Source organism: Polypterus senegalus, chromosome 12, assembly GCF_016835505.1.
Source record: "Polypterus senegalus isolate Bchr_013 chromosome 12, ASM1683550v1, whole genome shotgun sequence".
In the NCBI taxonomy this organism is placed as follows: Eukaryota; Metazoa; Chordata; class Cladistia; order Polypteriformes; family Polypteridae; genus Polypterus; species Polypterus senegalus.
In genome coordinates, this window is record NC_053165.1 from 64,098,848 (window position 1) to 64,118,422 (window position 19,575).

The 19,575-nt window shown below is 41.8% G+C and overlaps 1 protein-coding gene across 1 annotated transcript; it reads right to left on the reverse strand.

Moving 5' to 3' along the window:
• Positions 1 to 13,294: 13,294 nt before the first annotated feature.
• On the reverse strand, positions 13,295 to 18,723 carry LOC120541136. The gene is made up of 3 exons (XM_039772485.1): positions 18,544 to 18,723; positions 17,348 to 17,478; positions 13,295 to 14,168 (listed from the first exon to the last, which is right to left on the reverse strand). The coding sequence occupies exons 1-3, from the start codon at positions 18,638 to 18,640 to the stop codon at positions 13,779 to 13,781; spliced, it is 618 nt and encodes a 205-aa protein (XP_039628419.1). The 5' UTR covers positions 18,641 to 18,723; the 3' UTR covers positions 13,295 to 13,778.
• Between the last annotated feature and the right edge of the window lie 852 nt (positions 18,724 to 19,575).

The following is a 19,575-nucleotide window of genomic DNA, read 5'->3' on the forward strand; positions in this document are numbered from 1 at the left end:
AACCACACTGACACACAAGCATTTATCCTTTTATTAAGGTGAATTTTATATATTTTGTGTGTGTGTGTAATATATATATTTTTGTATATATTTTTATATATATATTTTGTTTATTTTTTTTTATATGTATATATTTTTGTTTTTATATATATATTTATATTTTTATATATATATATATATATATATATATGTGTAAGATATTGTGTTCTTACAGTGTTTGACATCCTATAATTGATAATCAGTGTTTAGTTTCATGGAAGTTTTAAGACTGTCTGTCTCTCCCCAGCTTCATCCTATTTCAGAATGGATTTTGCAAAGTGATAGCTGGAAATATACACGTGTTTCTTATCAGTATATAAAAATAAAGTGTCTGTAGCCACCACAATTACTGCTTCCTGTCCACCCAAAAGTCCGTCATTCTTCTAGTGTTCCTGCCTTTGATGTGATGGCTCAGTGGTGAGCTCTGGCATTGGTGACCTTTCACTCAGTAAAGCAGGTTTGGAGATGGTTGTACCAGATGATAAGTGGCGGAGGTGAAACAGGAGGCTGGCCTTTTTAGTGTCTTAATTCATTATAGTGGCCAACATTCTTGCATAATATAATCAATTTTCGAATGGGGTTGTTTTTAAATTGGAAACTGTAGTGTAAAATGGCCGTGCTTGTTGATGTGACATGTTCTAATATTAATCCTACAGGCTTATTTACAGCCAGCTCACAGTGATCATAGGTCGTCTCTTTTTTTCTGTACGTACGACATAGTATCATCAAGTGGCTCCCATTTATTCTAGGCAAAAGCTCAACGGTCTTCCCCGTGTTTAGTTTCTCATCTTTGTTTTTCTTTCCAGTATGGCTCAAGCACATCTTGAGGTTATGAGTTTGTTGTATAAAGCATGTTGTAGACTAGAAGACGGCAGGAATGGTAACACTGTAGCTGTTCTCAGCCCGTTTTAGAAAAACATGCCATTCTTGGCATTCAATTTCCGGTGGCAGGTACTCATCACCTTTCATGACAGCATTGAACCACATAAACCCTGGAAGGGGTGCTGAGTCATCACAGGACCACTGGCTAATTTTGCTTTGGAAAAATTAAAAACAAAAAAAGACAAGTGTCCACATCTTTTATTTTGGACTTTGAAAATGTTTATGATGCCCACCACTCCTGTGCTGTAGTCAAGGTGTTAGTTTAGGAAAGGAGCAAATCACACTCAGCTCAGGGATATGTAACCTCAGAATTTTGCACATTTTATTGTTTAAAAGGCTCAAATCGCCTTGTTTTAGATGCAGGGGTTATTTCACCTGTGTTTTAATTCACAGTAAAATCAATTTTTGATGTTGTCAGATGAGTACTGCAGTAGTACGTCTTTTTTTAGCAAGAGCAGGCGAGATGCTATTTCAGTCAGCGTTTACGTCACTTGCCCTTTAGAAATTGACTGAATCTGTGCTGTTGTAGAAAATTGGGGACATCTTGGAAATATGTCAGAGACTTGATGAGAGAAAAGGAAGCATTGTGGTTGGTGAGCTGACTGAAGCAAAAGCTTCTATCAAGTTATGACATGACGGTCTTGTTCAAATATAGTCCTCTACAGCATGAGAGCATGTTCTCTCCCTGTTTTGGAAATGCAACTTGCTGCTGTTGTAAAATGTCTAAAAGCATTCGAAAAAGGGTTGAGCATCCTGAACCAAGATCGGTCGCAGTTTTTGTGGCTTTTACTTGGGTTTGAGTAAGTCAAGAGAATATAAACAAGTACAGTCTAAAAATGGATGAGGCTGGGTGGAGTGTTCCTGTGGAATATAACACAGTGCTTGGCTTTTCTGATCTTCTTTGATATTCCAAAATCATATGCATGTAGAATGACCTAATGGCAATGAAAGATGTCATTGTATGGACCTGTCCAAATTCCAAACCTGCCTTATCCACTGCTGTCAATCAAACCCACACAGTAGGGGCCCAGGCATGAGAATCCCCCTTGGGTTAGTTGCCAGTGCATCACTCCAGCATTTAACCCAGAGCCTGCCATTCCGTTAGGTGGCATGAGGGGTGCCTATCGCACCGTCTGGGGCTCCAAATGGACTCTGACCGGCACTCATTTAAATTAGCCTAAATTGCCTAATCTTTGGGAAGCGGGCAGAAATCTGAATAACCAAAGGGAAGGTGACTGGACTGAGAATCCAGTCTGACCAGTGGAGTCTTTGTCATCCAAATGATAGTGAAATGTTGTTAAGCAGAAAAGGGTTGTGGCCAACAGGGGTGCTGCTCCCTGTTAATGTGTTCTTTTAGAAATGGTGGAAGTATTAAGACAGGAGAAATATGGTACCAAAGAGAGGATATTTTCACCATGGCCACAATCCAGCAAAAAATAAAATGCGTACTTGTATCTACAATCATGGTTATTGATTGTCCCAATCCTGGGAAGCACATTAGCCATGCAACAAAGTGGAGACTTGTCCATTGTTGGAAATTCTGGCACTGGGTTTTGCTTGAACCTCTTTTTTTGTTTCCAAACTCTGTTGCAAAGCTTTGTATTTTCTTCTTCCATGAAGGAGATAGAAGTGCCTTGTAAACAGTAATAAATGTTTCATCATTATTATTTCACAGGGTCATATGGGGAAAGAGATGACTCCTTTAAGCCTTGTTTTGAGATGTAGCTTGGTGGCACATGGCTAATTATGCAAGCAAATTAGCCATGCGGCACTGCACAGGCACTACATGAGGTTCAGTGCTGTCCAGTGTCAGACACCAGATAAAAGTCCAATAATTGTTTTATTTATACAATAATGTCCACAAAGCACCCTCTACTCCACAATACTCATAAACAATAATCAATACTACAATAAGCAATCCTCCACACCCAGACGTGTTGTTCCCTTCCTCCCAAGTCAGCTCGCCCGTCTAGGATCTCCCACAGTCTTTTATAGTCCTCAACCCGGTAGTGTTTTTCTCTCTCTCTGTCCATGTGACTGGCAACACCTCCTGTGTCAGATAAAAACTCCTTTTCTTCAACCCGGAAGTACATCATTTCTTCTGTCCACGTGACTGGGATGTACTTCCGGACTGTTGGGAAAATAATCCTTGTTCCTCCCTGCAGCGTCCTCTAGCGGCCCCTATGGTATCTAGCAGGGCTGTGGATAAAAACTCCATTGTCCAGGATTCCCTGCTGGCATTCGGGGCACCTCCATGCTGGAGGGAGGGCTCCATCTGGCAGCCTGGGGGTATTGGCCGGGATGAATGGCTGGCCATATACCACTATGTGTGTGTGTGTGTGTATGTATGTATGTATGTATGTATGTATGTATGTATGTATGTATATGTGTATATGTGTGTGTATATATATATATATATATATATATATACACACACACACACACATTCCCCCTGCGCCCCATGCTTGCTTCGCTCACCAACACCCCGGCCTGTGCACCAAACAACAAATCTTTTAATTCTTATGGATACGTCTCTTCACTGGTAAGAAACACTACTTTTCCCTGATGGCAACACAAATTAGACGATCTTAAAGTCTCCGACTTAAAGTTTAAATCAGAACAATATATTCGATTTCTGTTCGCCGTTATGTTTTTTCACTGAGTAATAATTTCCGTTTCTGGTAATTCAATCTTTACTATAATTTTTTTGAGACTTTTGAATTTTAGTACTTCCATTATCTCTGACCTGCTCTGTATGTATATGGTGCCAATGTTTTTGAACCTCTTTACAACATTCTACTTTGTCATCTACTCTTTGTCTTTTATTTCCAGCCCCGAGTGTGGTTAAATCTCTTGGCACAAAGTCCCGTCTCTTGGGACTTCAATGTATCTCTCTGAAAAAGTCTCGTCTTGTCCCAGGATTTTTTTATATAATACTAGAGGGCTTCGCCCCCTGCTCGCTTTGCTCACCGACCCCCAGGTTTGGTCCAGTGGAAATACAATTTATTTATTCACTTTTCATTGGAATTATTACATATGCATTATGTTCACTTTTTATTTTAAAACTTCCGTAAAAACGTCTTTAAACACTTTTGTTCTTTTGAGTTCCAACATACTGAATCTTTTAAATGGGGTCCATGAGACATGTGCTTAATGACTTTGTACCATAAGTCAGGACAGGTTTCTCTGTTTGGAATCTCAGCACAGGCAAACCAATTTACATCATCAGCAGTTAATAATGTAGTTTGCAAAGTAACTAATAAATGCTTGTGAGGCATACCCCATGTTTGAAATTCGATGGTGTAAATCTATGCTCTGATTTACCAGAACACCATTTCGATTATTATTATTATTACTGCCCTTAGTTTGCGATGCTACTCTTTCTTGTTTGTTTTTAGATAACTGTGATTTTGTTTGAAAATGTTGTATGTAGAGTGGGGCTATATATATATATATATATATATATATATATACACACACACACACACAGACACAGGGTTTTGCAAAATTACGTTTACAGTTGTTCGTATGGAAAAAGACATGCATGTTATGATTATTACAATAGCAATATTAAGTTTATTAACTCAAAAGAATGTCACATAATGGCACAGTGCACTTAGGTACAGTCTAGTAAATGTTCAAATTGCTGGCCTTGGATGCTGACAACTGTAAACCTACTTTTGCCCCACCCTGTATATATATGGGCATGTGTGATGTGATGTATATACAGGATGAGTCCAAATTGTGTTAACATTTGAATGTCAGAAACAATTCATTCACAAAACATACTTGACATGTGCAAGGTGATTTACAGGAATGTCTCAACCTGTTTGCCATCATGTTCAACACACAAAAACCAACGAGCAACAGTACCATTTAAAGGCTGAACACACACAGATGATACCACAATCCATATTCTGCCCTTCATGTTATTGATACCACGAACTTTCCAGCTATACACTCGCTGCTTCACCATATCCCATAACCAGAAATCACAGGGTATCAAATCGGGGTAATGTGGAGGCCATGGCAATGATCTACCACGGCCTATCCATTGACCTGGAAATGTGTGGTCAAGATAAAAATAATTCATTAGTGTTAACATAATTTTGACTCGCCCTGTATATACATCACATCACACATGCCCATATAGCTCTGCAATGATCTTTGAGTACTCAAATGTGAGTTTTGTGCATAGCCTTTACAGCTCTGTGATGTACGCTTTCCTCACAAAGCATCATGGGGGCATTGGAACCAAAAAATGTCCACAGGGTGACTTTCCAGCAAAGTAAAGGTCACTGGTAAATACAGCATATTTACTGCAAACAACACTTTGGTGTTGTTCCATCCATGTTGTCCTCAGAGAATGGCCTATCCCCCACACTTCCTACTGTCCTGTTTGTATGCATTTAATACTGTTGGACACTCAAATTGACCACCGAACTCCACAGTTTTGTTTTTAGCACCATCATCTACAACTGTATTGTTGATTGTATAACAGACAGACCTCACCTTTTCAGATTGGCAGCATCACGTCCTCCATGCTGTCCCTCAACACGGGCATCTCACATGTTTGAGTGCTGAGCTTGCGTCTGTGCTATTTGTTCACTATTGGTTGTTTGGATGGACACAAGGTCAACATCACCATCAGATGCTCAATTACCAACAGTGATGAGACGGCTGACAAAAAAGAAGTCTACCTGCTGATTCAACAGTGTTAGGGACAACAACTAATGAGCCTGCTCAGAAACGTAGAAGTATATGGAGCCCCACACTGCCATCGAAAACCGATGGGGACGCTGGCAAAAGTGTAGCACCTACTTAGGACAGAATTCACAGAGTAGTATAATAAGTTAATGGGTGAAAGCAAATACAAATGTTACAAATTAGTAATCATGTCACAAGTACACATAAAGACACAGATGTGCTTTAAAGACTGATGGTAGCCCAACTGTATCTGTCCATTCACATCATTGAGCGACATCCAGTTGACAACTGAGAAAAGGAAAATGGAAACTCAGTCAGTGGCGGAAATTAAACTCTAGGGGTACGCTTTGACCTGTAACAGACAAATTTAGATCCAGGATCCATTGTGTCTGAAGACATCAGGTGGGTGGCCATCGTTTTCAGTTCTTAGCAGTGGGGTTTTGTTTTTTCATTTAATTAAAGTCAGTTGCAGGTTAATTTAGGGGTACATGAGTGGGTCTTAATTATGGCTGTAGTGATCATTGCCTGCTAATGAGGGGTCATTAATCACCAGAGCACTAGAAAAATATTTAAGAGTGAGCATCGCATTTTAGTCGCTTTGAAACTTTCTACAGCCAAGTAAAACACTCGCACTCGGTGGTAGTACCAGAGATGTTCACCGGAGGGCAGTGAGCGCCACTATTTAATATTTGCTCTGAGGTTTGTTTTTCTTGAAGTACAGTAGTCTTGTTGTGTCTTACTTGCATGTCTGACTACTTTTTAAGCTGTTTGAACTTGTTGCTCTTCTAACTATAAAGCTTTCCAATACTGTTGTCTGTATATTAGATTGACGGTCCCAAGGCACCCCAAATATACCACTTAAGTGTATTTGCTATGTGCTATGAATATGACTACAGAACCTGGGGCAGGTATGGCAGGGGCTGCATGACATATATAAATATAAATGTATGTATTTATATTAGTCACTGTGCTCTGTGCAAATACATTTTATAAATCTGTCTCTTTCTACTCACATGCACAGGGGCTCATCATTTAGAACTGCTAGGCAAGCATTTTAAGACGAGACAAGTTAGGGACAACTGCAAAATGGGCAGTGACACAAAGGGGCATTGTATACTGTTTTGTGTGTGTCAAAGTCAGCATGAAACTGTATCCTCTTTGTCTTGTTTGGAATGGCATGATTCACGTAAGTGGGGGCCTGCACATGAAGAAAGAGTATAAAGCCTTGGAACATTGCCCGGCACACCTTTGAAGCCAAGGACGGGTGGGAGATAACGTCATCCGATCCTGAAAATCCTTCCAATGCAGTGATGAAAATGGCAGACACTACACTTTGGGCCCCCACTGCTGAACTGGGTTCTTGCAATGGCTTGTTTCGTCTGTTATGCAGCGTAAGCCGTCATTAAAGAAAGCTAAGTTATTTTTCCTAATGTGATTTCTTACCGCTGTATCACTAAGGGAGGGGTATCACCTTTTAATATCATATACTAATAATAATTCTTTGCATTTATATAGCAGTTTTCTCACTACTCCGAGTGCTCAGCAATTGCAGGTTAAGGGTCTTAGCCTCAGTGCCACCACTCCGCCCAATATATATCTATATAGATTCAGGTTATGTAACATGCAGCAATTACAAAAGAACTAATTGCAACAAGGGAGCTAACGCCCCCTGCTGGATACAATTATATATACTGTACTGTTGAAAGTAACTCTACAATAAATTGTAAAAAACCTAATGATCTGAATGTGGCTTCCCACTGCAAACCTTGGGGCTAATTAGACAGCTAGTATATTATGCTTATGTATATTTATGTATATTGTAACAGAAAACAGACACAGCATTTGGGGTCCTTAGCCCTGTATACTGTAACAAAAGTATGGTCAATTGCCGCCGTTTTACAAAAACTCAAAAGACATAGAGGGATGGGAAGATGGGCAATTTATGGGATCAGACCGGAAATTAAACGGTGGGATGCTGGGAAAATCGTGGTGCTGGATGTGTGGCTGACGTCATCACATGGGGACCAGAGGGAAGAAAGGAATCCGGAAGTGTTGAGGCTTTTTGGATCATCCGGGCGGTATTATCGCGGCGCCTCCTTGTCCTTGCTGAGAAAATAAGAAGAGAAACATTAGTCCGCTGCCGTTGTCCCCTGGCACGACTTGTCGCGGTGTGTCTCGGGTCTTTAAGCTGCTCCCCATGCGCTCGTGCGTGACAATATATAATATAAATATTTATTAAAGGCACTGTATAGTACAGTATATGCAGGGGCAGATCTACCATCTGGGTGTGTGCCCAGAGACTCTTCACCCTAGTGGTCCTTTTCACCAAATACCCCCCAGCACACTGAAACAATTGAGTCTCTGTGTGCCCAAATGAGCTTAGGGGATCCCCCAGTTCATCCCATTCCTTGCTTGATAAAAATCCAGTCTCTGCCCACCAAACACAGATACCTTGAAGCATTAAACTACTGGGTGTCCATGCGCTACATTAATGGTAGGATCAACTCTAAGGAGATATGTCGCTAAAGGGCCTCTGGGGGTCTTATTCTGGCCTTGAATATATATTGTACAAAGTCACTCAACTATAGATAAAAACTTGATTGATCTCAAAAGTGAATTTCCCTTGGTTTAGCAGCAACATAGATACCTTTTCTCACTTCTGTGTGGAGTCCGTTTTTCTTTTCTTGGTTGAGATTGTTGTCGCCATGTTTTGAACTTGCTCAAGCCGATGGAGGTCTTTCCTTGGTAATCCTGACCAAGATGCCTTATGGCTAACAACAAAACCATAATGGCATTTTCTGGCCTAGCAGTGTGTCATAGAGATTCGACGTGTCTAACATTCCTTAAATGGAAGAAAAGACATTAAGCAGTCTGCTATCTGAGTAAAAAAACTAAAAAAAATCTTCAGTAGGACCCCTGGGCAATGGAATGAACTAAAGGAGAAGAAGGAGGATGTTAGTTAAGATGGTTTCTGATTTTGCTGTGGTGTTCTTCCACTGTGTCTGGGCAGTCAGAGTCTGTTTGACTTTTTCAGGTGTCCCTTGTCACTGCCCAGCAGCACACTGACCATCATGGACTGGCACAACATTCTCTGGAACTTTGAGGACATGAGTCTCTTCATTGCCTTTTTGCATACTTCATCCTGACTTCTGTACGGGTGGTCCCACAGGTGTTTAGAATTTGGCATATCTTTTCTTCCATTATAGAGGCTGATCTCGGGTTTCCTAACATGCCAGAACTCCACATGTCTTAGTATTACCCTGTTCTCTCAGCACTGCGTGATGATGTCCTCCAGTGCCACCCTGTGTTCTTCCTCCTCCTCTTCTTGGCCGCCCGTGTGGCCTGCAATGGAGTAGTCACCTGAGAATTCCTGTAGACCGACTACTCTACAGTACATTGGATTTGTGCTTAAACATGATAAGGATGAAGAGACTGGGCAGTTCCGCGTGGTGCTTCAATGTTGCTGATCACCTGGAACTCTCTGGTCCTAAGAGACCAACGCTAAAATTGACAAAAATAACCCTCGGCATGACATGAGCTCAGTTGGTACCACTCTTTGATAGCTCCACACGGGGTCATGCTGAAGCAAGTGGACTTCATGACTCAGTTCAAAGAAACCTCAGATGTTATCTTCTAACGCCTACATCACTTTTTTCTGAATGTATTTCCTTGCTCTGCAGCAGTACAGATGTTAATCTTATTCTAGACAGACTCATCATCTGCATCGTTTGCTCCTCAGCTGCTCTAATGTCAGAATTTTTCTTCCTCTCCGGGTTCATTTTGACCTTGTCCAGTCAGTTCATCCACCTGTTTGTGCTGCAGGTCACAAGATGGACCTGATCTTGAATTGGACATTGAGTTGAGGACAGACTGGCAGACACCCCAAACCTAAACCCCATAGGTCAGGTTTTACAGGGATTTGCCACAACTTCTAATTGGACCGCTTGTGGACTCGAGTTAAAGGAGCTCCTTTCTGGAACTTTCCAGGCTTTCCCCCCTTCTTGAGATGTTTGTCAGCTTCTAGTGGGTTGTCTCTCATGCATGATCCCGAGACCTGTGAGGCTGCATTTGCTGAGGTAGTTCAGGGTTGCTGCTGAAAGGAGAACGGTCACATTTTTAAATCTCGTAATCGTGAAAAGTTCTCTTTCATGTGGGCGATTTAAAAACAGAGAAACCGTTCTTGTGTAAGTCACCTGAGAAGAGCCGACCACTGATGACACTGATCAGAATCCCTAGAAGGTGTTTGGTGCAAACAAGCCTGATCCTAACTGCCATATTGACTCTTGGGATTTTGAGTTCTTCAGCCAGCTCAACACTAGATTGGCTCTTCTCTGGCGATTTGTTGTTCACGGTACAGTGTTTCCTAAAGCGCCCGCATGAAGAAGCACTTTTTGATATTAAAAGGAAAATGTCACTGTGAAGTTAGGTGGGCAAATTGTTATCATGAGCTCGTTTTCCTAAAGTAGGGAACTAGCCTCAACTCTAAAACTGCCTGACATCAACGTGAGGAGGTTGACAACATTTTGACTGCCATTTTGGAAAAAACGCTTGAGAAGATCAACAAAGAGCCTGAAGAGGGCAGATGATTTCACAGAATTTCATTGTGATGATGATCCGACGTGTACACCCTGAAATGGTAAAGGGGGAAGAGATTATAAAGGTTTGGGGGGCATGCCGGGTACTCCATTTAACATAAAAGGAGGATAACAAAAAATTTGTGAAAGCCTCGTGTCCTTGGCCGACTTTCCTAGTGAGTTTCTTTCTTTGTCTGTGGTCCTCCGTGCTTGTTGGTTGTGAGCTCCAGATTGAACACCCACTTCTGTTGTCGCCGATCCTTAAATAGCACCCTGGAGGGCAAGAGTCGGGATCTATGGGCAAAACCGGAAGTGACCTCAGGGTTCACCTCAGATTAAGGAGAAGCTGGCATTGGTGACCATGTTCTCTTAGGTTGGTAGGCTTCCCTTGTTAGATGCTCCCCAAGCCTGCTGAGTTATTGTGTTAGGGGCCAAAACCAATAAGGTTAGTCGAGGAGTCGCCTAAACCCACCTGAAGGCAGAGCGGTCTTTGCCCGCATTGCTTCCGAGTTCTGCTGTAACCGCTTTTGTCTTTTGAGTAGAAGATGTGGCAGAAAAAAGCAGTGACTCATCAGGGTTGTGTGCCTTTCTGTCAGCCCAGGGTCACCACCGCTCTGCCCTTTGTACCCTCTGCCTACTTGACAGCTCACTGGCACGCTGGTCTCTCATTGGTTTATCTTTGAATGTCTAAAACTTGGTTACATTTTTTCAAAAATCAGAGGCTACAAATTGCTAACAATTCAAGGTTAATGTGCTGGATTTCAAGAATAAAAGTCTTCTTGTGTGGTGATCTTCTGCGGTTCAGGTTGTTTCCAGGTTTAAACATTCTACAGGAAGCTTTAAAAAGGCGCAGGAAGCTCTGCTGCAAAATGAAGAGCTGGGGGAGGGGTGCTACTGTTAGATGGACAAGAGGACCCCACGTAGGACAGAGCGAGAAGAAGTCGTTGAAGAATTCAGAAGTCGAAGAAATCCATTTAATAACTCTGGGCACGTTGCTTTTGTTGATTTCCTCCTTAGCCATGTAGAAGTGAAAAGACGGAGGTCTATTTAAAAAAAAAAAAATATATATATATATATATCCATGTAGTGCCTTGCCAGTGCCGACTTAATGGCTTTTAGGAAGCCTGCTGTCCTTGCCACACTAACTTTCATTTTCCTAGGCTCCCCTGCAGCTGCTCATTTGAGTGATGGCCACTCACACTGTTGGTGACTCCTCACCAGACTGATGCAGCCTGCCAGCACCCCGCTACAGTATGTTGAAACACTTAGGGGGGGTGTACCCATCACGCCCCATCTGCTTTGTGCCCAGTGCTGCCAGGGTGGGCTCCACTGACTGCAAACCTGAATGACATTAAAGTGGGTTTGCGAAAGCAAAATATGTTCTGGTAAATTGTTTAAATCTGTTTCTAAATTGATTTGTATAAGGTGCTTGGCCGCTGCCCATGTAGACCTGGCATTCTCTCTCCGTATTGCGTGGTATTTACTATTGCATCTCAGTTATGTGATTGTTGATTCAGTTGTCAGCTCCGTGGTCCAGAGAATGGATTGACCTGCCATTCTGGGGTGACTCCTGCATTGTGCCCAGTGCCGCTCTTCATGACCCTCAACTGGATAAGCTAGATGGATTTCTAGAACGTCTTTAACAAGAGCCGGCCGTTTGGCCAAACAACAGTATCCATCCTGTTCACCAGGATTTTCCAAAATAACACCAAGTCCAGATTTGAAGGTCCGTGAAGTACCACTCTCTACCTGAGGTAACTTACTGCATGTCTCTGTGGTTCTTTGTGTGAACATTTTTCCCTCCTATATGTTTACTACAGGAGGCTCTCTGTCTTAGTATGTCAAATTCATTTCTGACCCATGATGGTCTTAATTCTGGATGGAAAAGGAAAGAAATGGGCAGCATAGCCTGTCTGCATAGGGGAGCCAAGAGAGACAGATAGAGTAGGCCATGTTCTTTGCTCCCCCTGTTTTTATGTTGGTTCAGCTTCCTTGATTTGCCTCCCAGACCATTGGGTCTGCTTCATTCCAGTCCTGTTTCAACACAACTCCTGCTCTTTTCCTGGAGGCAGTAGCAGTGCCATAAATTCTACCTATCCCTTCCATATGCTGTGCTGGCCAGTTAATAGGCTTTCCTCTCAGCCCACCTGTATTCACACAGGCTAGCTGACCAGTCAGTTTCTGAGTTCGTATCTGTTCTACTTATGAGCTGTAGTATGCACAATTGTTTTGTGAAGTATTTGTTTTCCTCTTTAAGTACCTCATATATTTACACTGTCGTCATGAAGTTCATGTAGCTGCTTTGTGGGTGCAGTATGTGAAAGATGCTACATAATATTAGGATTTGGGAATTAGCCTTCCTTAATAACTGAAGCTCAAGCTGAGATCCCTGCAGTTAATCGCCAGATAGCTTGATTGCTAAGATAAGCAAAGTAGAGCCCCCTAGTGTGGATTCCTCTCTAGGTGTACCCTGTGAAGGTCTAATGCACGCTATTAGAAAAATATACATACTAAGCATTACTGGCGAGTTAAACCCATGGTTCCAGCTTTTGACAGCCTGGTACAAGAAGGGCTGGTAAGAGAAATGGATGAGTGAGCTAGCATGGAATAAAAGAAGGTGGGCCGTATGGGCCACAGAAGGCTATGGGTTCAATTCCTACTTCTGTGTTTCAGTGGTGCCCAAACTGCAAAATATCAGTAAACTGTTGTGCCCTAAATTGTGGAAAAATATGTCCGTCCATGTGTCCGACCAGTTACCATGTCCAGAGCCGGATTTAAAAAAAAAACCCATAGAGACTTATAAAAAATAAATAAATAATGTTTTAATGTAAAAGTTTCACTTTTCATATATTTAGCAATACAACACCACCTTTAATAATGATTATCAAAAGACAACAAATGTTGCCTTAACCTTAAGTCATTTGTATAGTATACAATTTATAGATTTAAATAAATAAGAATAAAGCAATAAATATCTCAATTCATAAATAGTTAATAATAAATAAATTTACACATTTATAGCCAACCACGTTTAAATGAGACACTAAAAAAGAATGGGTGGCCAACCCCACCATCGGGCTGCCAGTGATTATTTGGTGTTGATCTGCACCTTCAGGTGGAAGTCTTTGGCATTCTGTACATGTTGAACTTGCACGTTGCCCTCTGGTGAACACCACCAGCAGTGCCAGATGGTTCAGTGCATGAATGAAGCAAGTGGGCCACAGAAATGAACTGGTGCACTCATTCCACATTCCTTACGGATGTGTGCTGGTGTCTTGGAGTGCATCCTAAGTCTTGATCTACACATGTAGCGTTTTCCATGTTAAAGATCATCTGAAGAATTCAAACCTGCTTAAATATATAGGGAATAAGTCAAAGGAAATAATCCATGGGTGAAGGGTAGTAAGGGAAGTGCCATCCCACCGCCTCCCTGAGCCACCCTAACCACACTGAGTCACGTGTGACACTGGTGTACAATTCATTTTGTTCTCCTCAAATAAGCCCCACCCTCCATAGCAGCATGCCACCTCGGCATCACCACCAATACCCCACCCTCCCTGCCACATGTCCCCTGCATCATTTGACAGCCATCTTCCCCACTGCTGCCTTCACGTTTTCCAACCACGTGATGAGTGCTGTCAGGATCTGGTAACCCTTTTTCTTCCTGCGAAACTCCCCACTGGGAAAGGGATTCAGTCCTTTTTTCTCACACTTCTGGGACATATCGGAGTCCTTCATTTCATATGAAAGGTGCTCAAGCTGGTCTGCGGTGTAGGTGAAGTTTGTTTTGTTGTTTTCCAAACTGTTATTCATCTGATGCTGGTGTATAAGGTTGATCAGCTCCCAAAATATGCAGGCGCCCTCCTGGATCTGCAAGTTGGTCATGTCACTTCTCATTGTTATCCCCTGCAGGGTCACATTGGGGTTGATTGTTTTTTCTGCTCCCTTTTCAAAGTTGCTGTCCACCTGGATGTGGGAAAGACAGAAAAGAAGGAAAGCGTCAACCTTAACCTGAACATTTCTTTATTTAGTCCGTCACCTTTGATCTTGGGATTCACAGTGTAAACAGAAGAGAGAAAAATTGAGGCAGGTCTGGTGTTCAACTAAATGGAGCGGCCATTCTGGGGATCAAAGAGCCAGACTGGGGCACAGAAAATGTGCTGAGGTGAGTTGTTAAAATATTGACATTTATTAAAGGGAGGTTAGCGAGAAACGAAAAAGGCTGGTGTCAGGTGTTAATATAGCACCTTAACACCATTGTTCAATTAGACTTCATTTAATATACAAAGATTATATATATATATATATATATATATATATATATATATATATATATAGTGGTAGCCAGCCCAACCACAGACAGACAGTTTTTATTAAACTACAGTAATTTAAACACACCTGCACCACACACAGCCTACAGCACTAATACGGGCCTTTAAATGTCCATGGGCCGCCTCTCTACCTTCAGCTTCCAACTCTAGCTCTCTGATTGGAGTGAGGCGACCCCTTTTATTTCCACCTGGATGTGCTCCAGGTGTCTGATGACACTCTTCTGGCACCACTTCCTGGTGTGGTGGAAGTGCTGCCCTTGCACCTGGAAGCACTCCGGGCATCCCTGGAAGGTCCTTCCACCACCTTCCCAGATGTGGGAATCTCCTGGGCTCCATGATGCTCAGGGCGCCCCCTGGCGCTGGCCACCGGCCCCAGTGGGTTTGAGCCTCCTTCCCTGTGGTCCCCTCAACATCCAGAGTGGTTGCCCCCTTGTGGCATGGGGGATGTATAGACCATCTCCCAGTCCTTCCAGGCATCCCAGCAGAGTCTCTGCCCCCTACTCGCTTCTCTCGCCAACCCCTACGCGCTAGTCATTTCCCAGATCTGCCGCTTGTGACAAATTGTGCTCTGCTTTTGGATAAACACAAATATTAACTCCGTCTTTGATATCTCCATTTTTCGAAACTATTATCACTGACAATTTGTCACATGTTGGTTTATTATATATGCGAGTGTGATCTTTTGGATTCATAAAGAAATCCAAGAAAACTTCTTTGTCCGTGTTTTTCAGATACATTTTGTGTAAAGTGTGATACTTTTGGACATATGGATTTGTATCCATTATTGGCTGTAGAATTCCTAATACTTTTGATCGTTTAATTCTTTTGATTCTATGTTGCATCGCTTCTCCGTGATCATGTTTCTTTGAAATTAAACTTGTAGTAGCTTTAATTGTTGCAGGACCACAGATTCTCATAGCGTATGGTCCTGAATTGTGTAAATCAATGTTTTGAGCATCGAATGATGCAAACGTGAACAGATTATTGTAAATTCAGATATTTTGCCTGTAGTGTTTGTGGATTTCACTTTCACCAAATAACAAATCTTATTTCTTGTGGATACGCCTCTTCATTGGGAAGAAACATTAATTTTTCCTGATGGCAACACAAATTAGACGATCTGATCTACAAGTCTCTGACTTAAAGATTAAATCCGAACAATATTTGATCTCTTTTTGTCACATCTCGTGCCAGGATTTTTTTTATATTACATATATATATATATATACTAGGGGGCTTCACCCCCTGCTCGCTTTGCTCGCCAACTCCGTTTTTTTTTCCCCAGATACACACTTTTAAGATTTTTTTTTTCTTTGAATTGTTGCTATTTCATTAGTGTAACTTTTATTTTAGAACTTCTGTAAAACAATATTTGGAATCTTTCGAGTCCCAATGTGCTGAATCTTTTAAATGAGATCTGTGAGACGTGTTTAATGACTTTGTACCATAACTCAGGACAGGTTCTGTTTGGAATTTCAGCACAGACAAAACGATCTACATCATCAGCAGTAAATAATTTTTTTTTTGCAAAGTAATCAATAAGTGCATGTGACATTTTTGAAATTCTCTTGACTTAAACTTCAAAGCCTTACAATATTTATATACTTCTGACATATCACCTATGTCCATATATTCAATCTCTATTCGCCTTTTCGTTATTTCTCCGAGTAATAATTTCTTTCTTTGTGCTAATGCGATGTGTACTTTCTTTGTTTCGACACTGTCATTTTTTTCTGCTTTCATATTCTGTATCTTGATATGCATGTGTTTCACGCCTACGTTTTTCTTTTTTTGAGTCTTTTGAATTCCAGTTTTCATTATCTCTAACCTGCTCTGCATTTGTTTGGCCCCCTTGTTTTTTAACAGCTTTATGACGTATTACTTTGTTTTCTGCTCTGTATTTTATTTATGACCTCACTTTATCCTGCTTTTGTTTCAATGACACCTGGTCCGTGGTGATTACTTTCCCTTTTTCGAATGATAATTTCCAATTGTTTGCGCTACTGTGATCTTTACTTTCTTTTTGTATACTTTCTAATTTTCCTACTTTCATATTCTTTAACTTTCTCCACATGTGTGTCACGCCAACTTTTTTTTTTTTTTTTTTGAGCCTTTCGAATTCTACTGCTTTCCAAATCTCTAACCTGCTCTGCATGTGTATAGCGCCAATGTCCGGATTGGACATGCTTTTTTTTCAATTCCACTTGTTCCAGGCTGATGATTTCTGTCCTTATTTTCTGAATTTGCACCTAGATTATTCTTATGTGCTGAGAGCCCTGGATCTGTGTGTGCACAAAGCCTTAGTTTACACGACTGAGTGTGTTGCTGCCCATGCTCTTATTTGGTTGTAAGTAGGGCATATCTTGCAAGAATCTCATGTTCTAAGTCATTGCGAGACGGTCCTGGGTCAATCTCTTGGCAGAAAGTCTCATACTTAAGGTCCCTGCGAGATGCTCCGTGGCCAATCTCTTTCATCTCCCGGGTCTTAAGTGTCTTCCGTGATCTTAATGTGAAGATCACGTCTTGTCTCCTAGTCTTTCTCTCCCAGGATTTTTTTTTAATAATAGATATATATATATATAACATATACATTTACATACATATGTGTTTGTGTGTGTGTTTCTTTATACGTCACTCCTTTCCTTTACATATCAGATTTTTTTAAAATGGCAGGAAGCACCCAATCCTGCGGTATAGTAGCACATTAAACTTCATTGCTGCCAGTTCAGATACTATAAATGTTTGCCCTTTTCATTTCTTTTTTAACCAAATTCTTTCTAAGAATCACAACAGAAGGAATTTTCTGTTACTTACAAAACCTTCAAGAAGCAACTTGGACATCAGCTGAAGTTCTTTTATGATGAAACAGTGTTGGGTGGTACAGTCACGGATTACAGAAGGCCAAACCATATTCACTGCCAGAAGTAAGAGCAGCTCTCTCAGTCCTAAAAAAACAAACAAAAAAATAACAGAATAAATACTGGATTTATTTATGTGAGCCTGAAAAGCACAATCTGGAGAAATGTCCACCAGTCACTTTTTCACCGTGGACAAAACACAAGAATTGCCTACCAGGCCCTATACCAGCTCTCCCGCATTACTTTAAGTTTCTTTCCTCAAGGGCTTGAGAAAGTGATATAGAAACAATTTTTATGTTTTCTATTAAATAACAAAGTTTTGTATTTTATTCCATGGCGTTGGTCGGACACCAGAGTAGGATGTGACGGTGCGACTAGTCGCACTAATGAGAAAAACAAAGCCACAACCTGGCATCCTGAAAGGCCGAGCTTCAATAATGGATTGATAAAGTGCAACTTGGCCAAATTGGAAATCCCACCACTGCCTCCCTATAAAAGTCTCCCAACCTGCTGGAACCCTGACAGTCACCTTGGCTGATGTATGCGTTGTCAGTGGGCTGTTAGCCCCTAACTTGAATCTGCACTTCTAAGCCATTCCAGCCATAGCACAGTGCCGGAGTGTTCTCTCCACATGCAGCTGGTGGTCTTGCTTGCAAGCACACCTTCCAGTAAAGGCTACTTAACAGATGATGGTCTGCCTTGGGGTTTCCTCTTGTGGGTGCCACCAAGGACCGGAGTCCCACCTAGTGTAGCTGCCAGGGTAGGTGCTGACAAACCCCGTCTGCCCAAACACAGTCCCCCACAGTCCCTTTTTAAAGTGTAAAAGTGAAAACTACCATGTAAAATGCATGTTAAATCTTAGTGGTCACACTTCCTGTGAAAGACACCACATTAAATAATTTCAGTGTGGCCGTTTTTATGCTTTATGAGAAAATCTTCCCAGCTCGTGCCTGATGTGCGAGTCGCCGTATGAAGTAACGCTTAGTCAACCGATCCCTGCCAGCCATAAATCTAGTGGTAAATAAAGTAAAGTGTGTCTTTGGGCGCAATGCTGGGCACCTTCTGCTCTTGTCGGAAAACAAACTGCCGCCAGGTCGACATCTTCTAGGCAAAAAAAAAACAAAACAAGTGAACAAGCAGAAAGATGTTTACCTGATCTGATGTTCATCTCCACCACCGTTGCTTCAGGATTGACCAAAGTGCATGAATTGTCTACCTGTGTAGGTTTAAGGGCCATATTTATATTCATCTTTTGGAATTTTTTTTTTGATCTTGTATGAGGAAGAAGTGACTCAGTGTTGGAGTGGAGGAGTTTATCTTCAAATTTACTTAGATACTAACTAATACTCTTGATTATCTGGCCATCTCTCTTGTTTTTTTTTTCTCCCTTATCTGCCTCATCGGCATAGTTAAGATCTCGGCTGTTTTCTTTCTTTCTTTTTTTTTTTCTATGCAGTGTATATGTTGCGCAAATTTCCTGTGTTGACGTTCACAGTATGGTCTGAAATCATCAAGTTTATGCACCTCGAGTTTCCGTCCACATCCCCAAGGGTTGACCCCGTGATGGGCCGCCATCCCACCCGACGTTGGGTTCTGTCCTGTCCAGTTTGGCCCCAACTTTGAGAGAGAGCAGACTGAGAAAATGTGTGGATGGTGCAAGTGCTGCCTGATCAGATGAGCCTTCAAGAGCTCCACTATCGCTCCATCTCATGACGTAGGGGAACGGTGTTAGACTCTGTCTGGTTCTGGTGCAGGATGTGAGGAGAGGAGGTTGTCAGGTCCCCATCGTTGGGTGACACTGCAGGAATACCCAGCCACCTGTTTTAACTTAAATGGAGTCCTCTGTGTGGTGGTGGTGGTAGTGGTGCTGCTGGTCACCGCTTATGACGTTAGGAGCGGCCTAACCACTTCAGAGAGCACATCAACTGACCAGCCTTAACATTCACAGGATTGTACCCAATGCGTATAATTTTGCGATTAAATCTTGCTTATTGACTTCTCCCCACTGGGATTTCTTACCCCGTTTCTCCCTCAGACGTTTGCTGAAATGAAGATTTAAGATGATCTCATGGGGGTTATGGAGGCTTTAATGTCAAAGTGAACACAGATCTCTGCCAAGTGGTCCAGACTAATTACAACATAGGATGCCATAAGCATAGCTTGAAACCCCTAAATCATCACTGG